The sequence below is a fragment of the Coffea eugenioides genome, chromosome 8 (assembly GCF_003713205.1).
Source record: "Coffea eugenioides isolate CCC68of chromosome 8, Ceug_1.0, whole genome shotgun sequence".
NCBI classification, from domain to species: domain Eukaryota; kingdom Viridiplantae; phylum Streptophyta; class Magnoliopsida; order Gentianales; family Rubiaceae; genus Coffea; species Coffea eugenioides.
In genome coordinates this window covers 21,473,846-21,485,876 of record NC_040042.1, presented here as the reverse complement: position 1 = coordinate 21,485,876, position 12,031 = coordinate 21,473,846, and the positions used below count along the sequence as shown (strand labels likewise).

Genomic DNA, 12,031 nt, shown 5'->3' with positions numbered 1-12,031 from the left:
GAACCCGCAACCAACTCGCGAGCCACTTCGGGGAACTGGGCTCGGTCATTGATGGAGAGCCCCCAGGACGGGCAGAAGTGACGGGGGTCGTGCATGGTGGGGGCCTGTCCCGGCTTCACGGGGGCCACATGGGGAAGTGCCACAAGCTCGGGGGAACGCTCTCCCGGACGTTCTCCTCCGCGGAGCCAACCACCAGGTGGATAGGGCCCCCCGACGTCAACAGGAGAGGGCACTGTGCAGGAGCTGGCGTAAGCTTCTTCCCGGGCTGGGAAAGCTCGTCCTCTCGGCCCCTCTTCTGCCCCGTCGCCTTCTTTTTGCTGGTGACCTGCTTGAAGGGGGACTGAGATTGGGAGGCCTCCATCTGAGGGGCCGAGCTGCCCCCAGGAGTCGGAGAGGCCTCGGAGGCCTTCTTCGCCGCCTCTGGCTGCGCGGTGGGGACGACCGGCCCGGGTGGCACGCCCAGTAGCCTGGAGAGCTTCCTCACTGCAGCAAAACACCACAGGTTAGTAAAAGCAGGGTCAGTGAAAGAAGGAAGAAAGCAACGGGCTGCAGGAGCATAGAGGTGGCATTACAGGTGTCGTAGTCGGTGGGGGAGGGCTCCACTCCTTCGGGGAACCCGGACAAAGTCCCCATCAGCCCAGCCGCAGATATCTGCTCGGTGGAGAACTTGCCCGCACAGAGCTTCACCTTGGAGCTCACCAGCTGGCTAAGAGCTTCGGGGTCCAGGTCCTCCGGGTAGGGGTCAGATTCGACCTCCCCGACCTTCCACACATCAGGGGGAAAATGTGTGGACTTAAAAAAGAAGAAGTCTCCCTTCCAGTTCTTCACGGAAGAGGGAATCCATTAGAACAGGTCCTGGGTGCCCTTCCCACCCCGAACTTTGCCAACAGTTCGACGGGAGAAGTAGTACCACCCAGGAAGAGAGAGCTTGAGGGTGTAAGAGGCTTGGAAAAGAGAGTGAGAATAGGGGATGGAGCAGATTTGACAATAGATCAGGAACGCAGTGATGATCCTGATCGAGTTGGGGTGGACTTGGTGATTCTAAGCCCCCAGTAGCTCAGAATCTCGGTTACGGCCGAAGGGATGGGGAGTCGGAGCCCCGCAACCAGCTACTACTTATAGATGGCTACGAAGCCAGGGAGAGGTCGGCTAGCTAAGTCGTCGGGTCCGGCAGCCCTCGGCTCGAAGGCCGGAGGAATGGAAAAGGACCTAACCAGCTCGGCCACTACCCCGGGTGAGAGGTGACCTCTTGCTGGTCAGGTTCACCGTAGTTGATTTCGGGATCATCCCCCTGCTCAGCAGCAGGGGTCCTCTTTGAGGAATCCCTATCCTCACCTACCCCACCCTGGGCTCCGCCAAGGGAGTCATGTGGGGACTTGGGGGAAGGAATGGAGGTGGCTTGCTGATCGATGAAAGCATCAAGCTCGGCCGCTTCCTCCAAGATGCGGAAGGAGAATGGACAGATAGAGAGCTCATGATATCAATGGGCTCGAACAGGTCAGGAATGAGGAAGTTGGATTTAGAAGCAGAGGAAGAAGAGAGAGGAGGAGGAGAAGATGAAGATGAAGATGAGGACGAAGACGAGGAGGAAATGAGGATTCTGGGGGCTCTACGATGGGCCGAAATTTGGGATGCGGTGGAGGTAACGCCGGAACGATCCGACATAAAATGCAGAAGGTGGCAAAGGAGGAAAAGAAAATGCAAAGGAGGGGAAAAAAGAACTTACTGATGATCGGAGTGGAAAGGGATAGAGGAACCGCCGGAATCTGGGTACTGATGGCCGGAAGTCTTGCCGCGAGAACTTTTGGGAATAGAAAAAATACGTGAAGAGAAGAAAATGGCAAATAGAGTCTAAGAAAATCTGAGAATCCCTATTTATAGGTAGCAAAATGGGGGGAAACGGCTGCTGGAATTTGAACCGCCCCATGTGAACGCACTTAAGAGCGGTACGGAAATCGAAAAGACGCGACAACTGAAGGGACGCGGGCGCAGCTTTCCAATGACAGCACTGTACCGGAGGTGACCGCGGCAGAGCAGTGCGACGCTGGGCTCCCACGTGGCAAGGGTATAGATTAGGTCTGCCTGGAAGCCCTGCCTAATCTGGGGGGCTAGTGCAGAGACCCCGTTCTGGGCCTATATGTGACAGCCCCACCTCCCCCTAAGGCGAACCAGAGGGTTCGGCGGGCCGCCTGCCCAGCTCTCGCCGGGACTCAGTCGCTCACTACAGTCCTCAAACAAATATAAGATAAATCTCAATATAACTCAAATGAATTACAAGATAAATCTCAAATATTACATCAAATTCTCCACTAATTACATATCCAAAAGCGAAGCGTCTACGCTTCCACTGCGCCACTCTGATCCATGATCCCAATTATTACACAAGAGGAATTCCAAATTCAAAGTACACATGAGATAATTCATCCGATCACAGGAATAAGTACTACAAGCCTTCCTTCGCCACGAGCCCTGCGGAGGGGAAAAAAACATTTTTGGGGTGAGCTAGAAGCTCAGCGAGTAACCAGTAAAATCAGTAATCAAATATATTTCACAACATTACATTTCGATCCTTTCGATGATGTCATGATTCAAAGAACAAATGTCCGTTTATTGCTCTCGTGAGCCAGTGAAGTCATAGCACTTGAACACCCAACGCTCAAATAGATCATTTAACATTAACATTAACAATAAGAGGGAGCCCCTTTTCGAGCTCCAGATAAACATGAACATGAACCATAAACAGGGTGGAGACGTTGGTGTCCAGCACAAGACTCCCCAAGAACTCATTGAAGCCAAAATCATATCATGAATTCACATGCAAGCACGCATGAGATGCAGTCGAGTAAATAATGCAAGAAACATTTCACAAGTACTTTGGAAATAGTTTAGGGTCACTCACCTCCATGGCTCAGAAACCATCCATCATATATCATTGCCTTGCTCAAATCCAAGTCTTAGATCACAAACTCAATGCAATCAAGTCCCTTCAAAGTTCGGACAGCACTTCCCCTGAATTTGCTAACTTTTCCAGCCATCATGGCTTCATTATTTCCTCAGCCAGTCCCAAAGGTACACACACAACAACAAGTTCATCCAATAGCCATTCAGCAAGCTCCAAGTAGTACTAGTACAAGTCAAGCTAGGGAAAAGTCCGGAAATGAAAGTTAAGCTCAAAACCAGAAAAACAGTTTTGTCGTCATTTTGCGGTAATGGCACCAAAGGTACTACGATCGTCAGATGAAGGTGAAAGAACCACCGTTTCGAAGCTAAGAGATAGGGCTACAATATTACAGAAGGTTACTCAACCCAGTTTCGAGTGTAATCAGGACAAAAATGCAAGATACTATATCAGAATCACAAAAACAGATTTACAGAACGCATTCTAGCGGAAACATCATAAATCAGGCTATCCAAGTCCAAATCCAGAAATTCTAAAACCAGATGAAAGATAAGAAATAGGGCTACATTTCATCAGAAGGCCTCAACAACCAATTAGGAAGACATTCCAGCCAAAACAACCAATTACAGGCGCAATTCTTACATTCGGGTAAAACCAGAACAGCAATAGTAATTTTGACTTTTCACAAGTTACGATGCTCCGATTGACCTGAAATTTCGTAGGCACCTCCAAAATGTCATTCCCTACAACTTTTATGTTTTAATCCAAGGCCAATTCGGCCTCTAACTAGGAGCTAAAAATTCGGGCAGAATGAAGAACATCAAACCCTAACTTTCCAAGATTTCTTCCAAAACAGAAATTGTTTACAATTAACCACTTTTCCCACCTCATAGAGTCCTTAAACATCATTTCCAATCATCATATATAGCCACACAATCATATCCATATGAAAACAGAAAAATCCCCAATAATTATAAAACTTCACCAATTCAACCAAAACCAAGATATAATCCATAAAAGTGCATCTTATACCACCACCAATCATGAATTGAACATCATTAGAGGAAGAAGAGGGGTCCTTCACAACTCACCTTAGCAATACAAGAGATAGAGCAACTAGTCACTTTAACTTTCCAAACAACTTCACAACCAAGCTCAACTCCACCAAACTAAGAGGTTTTATGGAGTAATTGGAAGATTAATCGGTTTAATTGAAAGATTGGGCAAGATTGGAGACTAGAAAATTGAGAGCTTTTCTTTCTTTCTTTGAACAAGAAAGTCGGCCAAGAGAGGTAAGAAATGAAGAGATTTTTGGCCAATTTTACTTCAATGGTAAAGTTATGAATAGTAGTCAAACTCAAGACTAAATCTTATGGTGACACTTGTCACCTTTAGGTTTAAAACTTATCTTTTTGTCTCTCCAAAACAGATATCTTAACACTTTGTAAAATAATATCACTTAATACAAATTTCCAACAAGTTGTCAAAAATATAATGCATTTACCGCACTAGCGGGTCCCACGTCCAAAATACGCTCTTAATTTCTCAACAACTAACCGATACTAGAAAAATCATTTTAAAACTATCTTTGCTCATAAACTTTATCTGGAGAATTTTTCTAATAAAGAAAATGTAGAAAAGGCAGGCGATTAAATAAAATAAACCCTAGAAAATTAGAAAATTTCCGGGTTCTCACACTCATTCTTTCGGGGCGTCACAAATTCCCCTCCTTAAAAGAATGTCGTCCTCGACATTCCATCTTGTACCAATCAAGTCAAGAAATTCCGCAAGAATCACTCAAGCATTCCAAGCAAACACTAAGAGTCAAATCAAACCCACAGTCCGGCATCCTAAACTTCAAGCCTAGGATACACTACAGAGATCTGAAGCCTAAGCTCTGATACCAACTGTGACAGCCCCACCTCCCCCTAAGGCGAACCAGAGGGTTCGGCGGGCCGCCTGCCCAGCTCTCGCCGGGACTCAGTCGCTCACTACAGTCCTCAAACAAATATAAGATAAATCTCAATATAACTCAAATGAATTACAAGATAAATCTCAAATATTACATCAAATTCTCCACTAATTACATATCCAAAAGCGAAGCGTCCACGCTTCCGCTGCGCCACTCTGATCCATGATCCCAATTATTACACAAGAGGAATTCCAAATTTAAAGTACACATGAGATAATTCATCCGATCACAGGAATAAGTACTACAAGCCTTCCTTCGCCACGAGCCCTGCGGAGGGGAAAAAAACATTTTTGGGGTGAGCTAGAAGCTCAGCGAGTAACCAGTAAAATCAGTAATCAAATATATTTCACAACATTGCATTTCGATCCTTTCGATGATGTCATGATTCAAAGAACAAATGTCCGTTTATTGCTCTCGTGAGCCAGTGAAGTCATAGCACTTGAACACCCAACGCTCAAATAGATCATTTAACATTAACATTAACAATAAGAGGGAGCCCCTTTTCGAGTTCCAGATAAACATGAACTTGAACCATAAACAGGGTGGAGACGTTGGTGTCCAGCACAAGACTCCCCAAGAACTCATTGAAGCCAAAATCATATCATGAATTCACATGCAAGCACGCATGAGATGCAGTCGAGTAAATAATGCAAGAAACATTTCACAAGTACTTTGGAAATAGTTTAGGGTCACTCACCTCCATGGCTCAGAAACCATCCATCATATCATTGCCTTGCTCAAATCCAAGTCTTAGATCACAAACTCAATGCAATCAAGTCCCTTCAAAGTCGGACAGCACTTCCCCTGAATTTGCTAACTTTTCCAGCCATCATGGCTTCATTATTTCCTCAGCCAGTCCCAAAGGTACACACACAACAACAAGTTCATCCAATAGCCATTCAGCAAGCTCCAAGTAGTACTAGTACAAGTCAAGCTAGGGAAAAGTCCGGAAATGAAAGTTAAGCTCAAAACCAGAAAAACAGTTTTGACGTCATTTTGCGGTAATGGCACCAAAGGTACTACGATCGTCAGATGAAGGTCAAAGATTCACCGTTTCGAAGCTAAGAGATAGGGCTACAACATTACAGAAGGTTACTCAACCCAGTTTCGAGTGTAATCAGGTCAAAAATGCAAGATACTATATCAGAATCACAAAAACAGATTTACAGAACGCATTCTAGCGGAAACATCATAAATCAGGCTATCCAAGTCCAAATCCAGAAATTCTAAAACCAGATGAAAGATAAGAAACAGGGCTACATTTCATCAGAAGGCCTCAACAACCAATTAGGAAGACATTCCAGCCAAAACAACCAATTACAGGCGCAATTCTTACATTCGGGTAAAACCAGAACAGCAATAGTAATTTTGACTTTTCACAAGTTACGATGCTCCGATTGACCTGAAATTTCGTAGGCACCTCCAAAATGTCATTCCCTACAACTTTCATGTTTTAAGCCAAGGCCAATTCGGCCTCTAACTAGGAGCTACAAATTCGGGCAGAATGAAGAACATCAAACCCTAACTTTCCAAGATTTCTTCCAAAACAGAAATTGTTTACAATTAACCACTTTTCCCACCTCATAGAGTCCTTAAACATCATTTCCAATCATCATATATAGCCACACAATCATATCCATATGAAAACAGAAAAATCCCCAATAATTATAAAACTTCACCAATTCAACCAAAACCAAGATATAATCCATAAAAGTGCATCTTATACCACCACCAATCATGAATTGAACATCATTAGAGGAAGAAGAGGGGTCCTTCACAACTCACCTTAGCAATACAAGAGATAGAGCAACTAGTCACTTTAACTTTCCAAACAACTTCACAACCAAGCTCAACTCCACCAAACTAAGAGGTTTTATGGAGTAATTGGAAGATTAATCGGTTTAATTGAAAGATTGGGCAAGATTGGAGACTAGAAAATTGAGAGCTTTTCTTTCTTTCTTTGAACAAGAAAGTCGGCCAAGAGAGGTAAGAAATGAAGAGATTTTTGGCCAATTTTACTTCAATGGTAAAGTTATGAATAGTAGTCAAACTCAAGACTAAATCTTATGGTGACACTTGTCACCTTTAGGTTTAAAACTTATCTTTTTGTCTCTCCAAAAAAAATATCTTAACACTTTGTAAAATAATATCACTTAATACAAATTTCCAACAAGTTGTCAAAAATATAATGCATTTACCGCACTAGCGGGTCCCACGTCCAAAATACGCTCTTAATTTCTCAACAACTAACCGATACTAGAAAAATCATTTTAAAACTATCTTTGCTCATAAACTTTATCTGGAGAATTTTTCTAATAAAGAAAATGTAGAAAAGGCGGGCGATTAAATAAAATAAACCCTAGAAAATTAGAAAATTTCCGGGTTCTCACACTCATTCTTTCGGGGCGTCACACTATACACGTGGCAGCCCAGAGAGGCCTGAGTTGGGCTTAGACCCCGGGCCCATGGGAACCGTGTGAGAACCCGTAAAACCATATTATTTTCCTAGGGTTTATTTCCCCTTAATTGCATGTTTTCTGCATTTTCTGGCTTAGAAATATTTTCTTAGTGGATTTTATGAGCAGTTATAGTTTTAAGATGATTTTTCTAGCATTGGTGCATTTTTAGAAAATTAAGAATCTATATTGGACGTGGGACCCACTAGTGCGAAAAGTTCGGAAAAATTCGGCCAATAAGGTTAAGTTTCGGATACTTTAAAAAATTTATCGGGTGTTAAGAGATAAGTAGTGTGTGTGAAGTGATTGATGTGAGAGAGAAAAGAAAGATAGGAATGCATTTAATGAGTGTGACAAGTGTCACAATCTCATTGGTTGGACTTTAAGAATTACTATTCACTTTCTTGACTTTTTTGACCAAAGGATTAAATATAAAAAATTCACAAAATTTCCTCATTTTTCTTTCTCCTTGGCCGGCTCTCTCTCACTCTTTTGCAAGAAGAAGAACTCTTCAATCTTCAAGCTTTCAACTAGCAAATCATCTAAATCAACCGAATAAACAAGATTCCACTCCATAAAATCCTATCTTCTAGTGCTAGTAAGGGTTGTAGTGAAGTTGTTTTGAAGAGCAAAAGTGTCCACAATCTCTCTTTCCCTTGTTTCTTGGTAAGTGATGCTACAACCTCTCCCCTATACCTAATGATGGTTATATTATGCTTAATGGTGGCATGAGTGAAGGAATATATGATTTGTTTCTTGATTTGGCTTGTTTTGGTGAAGTTTTTATTTTATTGGGAATTTTTCTGGTTTAATAGGATCTTGATGTTGGGGGCTTGTATGATGAATTGTAATGGTTGGAAATGACTCTAGTGGGTGTGAATTGTTGTTAAATGCAACCAATTTTGGAATTGGAATGAAATGTGCAAAGTTAGGGTTCATGAACCCCTATTCTGTCCGAAAATTTAGGTCATATCTAGAGGCCGATTTGGACTTTGCTCAAAACATGAAAGTTGTAGGTATTGATGAGTTTTAGTGTGCCTGCAAAATTTCAGGGCAATTGGACGAGTGTAGAGTGAGTTATGCCGTTTTTACTGTTGCTGTTTTTGGTGCACAGAATGTCCGAACTGCGATAGAAATTGCCTGTTTTGACTGGAATTGGTTTGGATTTTGAAGTTGGTGTCTTCTGAGGAAATGTAGCTGTATGGCTTAGCTAACATATGCCTTTGGAATTTCGGCATTTGGATTTGTATGGACTGAGATATACCGATTACAGTTTTCTGCGTTTTGCAAACCTGTTTTGGGAATTCTGGTATAGTATTTCGTATATTTGACCTAGTTGTGTTAGGAACTGGATTGAGTGACCTTCTACATTGTTGTAGTTCTGTTTCTTGGCTTCGAAATGGTGGGTCTTACACCCCCATCCGATAATTGTAGTGAGAGTTGTGCCATTACCGCATTATGAGGTCAAATCCGGTTTTCATATCAAGGCCTTAGTTAAAGCCCTTTCTTAATTTCTGGTTTCCTTTAATGTTTGTAAATGCTTATGGAACCTTATTGGGGTCATGTTTGGCCTTGGTTTATGACTCGTTAGCGAGTCTTATTGTATTTGTTTACATGTTTTTAGGTCGTGACGGTGGTGCAACGTTCTTTTGACTAAAGTGCTTGAAACTACATTTGCTAGCTTGGTGAGTGTACTACTCACTTATGTGCTATTATATGGCTTTGATATTTGAACTTGAGATGTTGAATGTTAATTAATTGAAGTGAGAGTGTACTTTATCATTCTCACTTATTGTATCGCATGTTATTGAAAAGTTATTGGAATTTTACATGAAATGTTATATGAAATGAAATACATGACTTCAAATGTTATCCATGAGCTCAACCCCATTGGTAGTTGATTGAATCGAGCCAGCAAGGGCTTGGTCGTGACAATTAATGAGCCTTGGGTAAGGTTATATGGAATCGTGTAGTATGAGAGACTCTCGATTCCGGTATACTCGAGTAATACCACAATGCATGCGTTTGGATTTCGGGCCCGGTTGAGGAATGTTAGGAGGAAGGGAATGGAAGTTAAGTGGGTCTACAGTTGGTTACTTTTCAAACATTGACGGAGAGTCAATGAGACCGATCAAGAATTCAAACGAGGAAAAGGGCTCTTGAGAGCCACCCGTATCCTTTTATCCTCATTATTAATGTGTGGCTTTATTTATTTTGGTAAATTGGACTGTTAAGCTTGATGTATCCATGAACTTGGTTGCTTGAGTTGTATTCTCACTGGGCAATTAGCTCACCCCGTTCCTTTTGTTTTCCTTACAGGAATATGACTCTTTTGGAATGAATTTTGATAAATGGTTGCCAAATGAACTAGATGAATGACTCTTTTGTATTGTATATAAAATGGGACCCTAAATGTATCATTAGGGCCGTTTTCACTTTTGTTTTGGCAAACCATATATGTAGTGACTTTTGTATCACTTTTAAATGTCATTTTGGTTTGTAAAGGCTAAATGTTATGGGGTATATGTAATTCGATGTTTGGTTGGGTTCGGACGAGTCGGTTACTATTCATGGCCGACTCCGGATTTCATTTTCTTTTATTTTGGGTTATTTTGCCCTTTTGCCTTATTTGCGCGCGTTATAAGTTCCGGAACGTGAAAGATCGCTCTATACTGCACCGTTAGTCCTGGCGAGAGCTGGGCAGGCAGTCCGCTAACCTCTTTGGTTCGCCTTAGGAGAAAGTGGGGCTGTCACAGGTGGTATCAGAGCCACTTCGCGTGGTCTCTGCGCGGAGTGAGCCTAGGGCCAAGTGGTGTTATGGTCCTGATTTCATGGAGATGTCTAAGTGCTCGTTTGAGCGTAAGTTATGAATGGGGCATGTTATAAGTGTAAAAATCTTTATTATGCAACTTGAGGAAGATAGATATGTATGTCGGGTAGGAATCTATAATATGGATGATTTACGCTTGGGACCGGCCGGCTCGAGTTGTGAATTATCTTAAATGGGATTCTTGCGCCCGGATACGAAAGACACGAGAGTCTAGGTTAGAAAGAATGGGGCGAACTAGAAATTGCGATTCTATGGATGACTTTATATGTACTTGACTGACTGTTCTGTATACATGTTGATACTGTTATGTGTTCTCTGTATATGTGTTATGTGTTTAAATGCTCGACGAGGGAGTGAGTAGTTATTTGTTCTTGTTTACTTGTTCCTGTTTCGGGCTGCGAAAAGGAGGGGTTAGGTGCCCATTGCCCATTAACAGTATATTTATTTTGTGACCTAGATCGACTTAGATTGTATGGACGGTACACGTAGTGGACGGGGCCGTGGGCGCGGGAATAGGCAACCTACGCCAGACCGGGGTACTGGAGAAACCTCCTCTGGACCCCATCCTGAACCGAGAGTTGACCCTAATGTACAGATAGCTGCCGCTATGCAGCAAATGACAAACCTGTTGGCACAAGTGGTGCAGCAACAAGGCCAGAATCCAAATCCTAATCCTGGAAACCCTGGCAACCATGTTGAGAGCGAAGACAGAGCTCTGGAACGATTTCAAAAGTTTGCCCCACCCAAGTTCATCGGGGGACCTGATCCGGATGTTGCCGAAAGGTGGCTCGAAAAGATGGTCGATATTTTTGCCGCCCTGCACTATACCGAAGAACGGCAGGTGACTTTTGCCGTTTTCCAGCTGGAAGAGGCGGCCCGCTCCTGGTGGAATGTCATTCGGCAAAAATGGGAGAGGGAACAAACGCCCAGGACTTGGGTAAATTTTATGAGGGAGTTTAACGCGAAATTCTTCCCTCCTCTGGTTCAGGAAAGGAAGGAAGATGAGTTCATCCGACTCCGCCAAGGAGCTCAATCGGTGGCAGAATACGAGAGCCAGTTCACCCGCCTGTCCAAATTTGCGCCTGAGTTGATTGTGACGGAGCAACGGCGAATTAGGCGTTTTATCCAGGGCCTAAACGTGGAGATTCAGAAGGACCTCGCAGTGGCTCAAATCAATGCTTTTAGCGAGGCCGTTGAGAAGGCCCAACGGGTAGAGAGTGCCAGATTGCAAGTAAGAAATTTCCAGGCGAAAAAGCGAGGATTTCCTGGAAATAGTTCGGGGCAGGGGAATGAGAGTACCCCTTCCAAGTTTGGGCGAGGAATTGGAGAAGAAAGGGTACCGGGAGTGTCACGAGAGAGCCCGTCACGAGGCGGCCAGTTGGGGAGAGGCCAGAGAGGAGGCTCGGCTTCTGCAGCACGCGGACCTTGCGGGTATTGCGGAAAGTCAAACCACTCGGAAGATAATTGCTGGAAGAAAGGAGGCAAATGTCTGCGTTGTGGAAGCGCAGACCACAAGCTTGCTACCTGCCTACTTATGACGCAAGAAGGAAGGGGAGCTCACACTACGTCAAAGACCAACACGGGACCGGATAAGGGGAATGGGACGAAATCTAAGGTGGCAGCTCGAGTGTATTCACTGGAGCCACAACAGGTTCCCGATTCTCCTGAGATTGAGGAAGGTACGATTGCGGTATTTCTGCGGAAATATTAGTAGATCCCGGTGTTACTCATCCATTTGTCAGTCCCAATTCTGATGGACGAAATGGATATCACGCCTACCTGAAAGTAGTAATCCTTTGGGGAAAATCATCGTTTGACTCTTGGTATGGTTTGTAAGGATCGCAGGGTTTGGGTAGGAGAGAGAATAGTGTTCG

The 12,031-nt window shown here is 43.6% G+C and overlaps 1 protein-coding gene across 1 annotated transcript in view; it reads left to right on the top strand.

Moving 5' to 3' along the window:
• The first annotated feature begins 1,366 nt into the window (after window positions 1-1,366).
• Window positions 1,367-12,031, top strand: part of LOC113780402 — a 53,154-nt gene continuing 42,489 nt past the window's right edge. Inside the window, exon 1 of the mRNA XM_027326206.1 lies at window positions 1,367-1,677. Within this exon, the coding sequence (XP_027182007.1) occupies window positions 1,367-1,677 (311 nt within the window). The remainder of the gene's footprint in view (window positions 1,678-12,031) is intronic.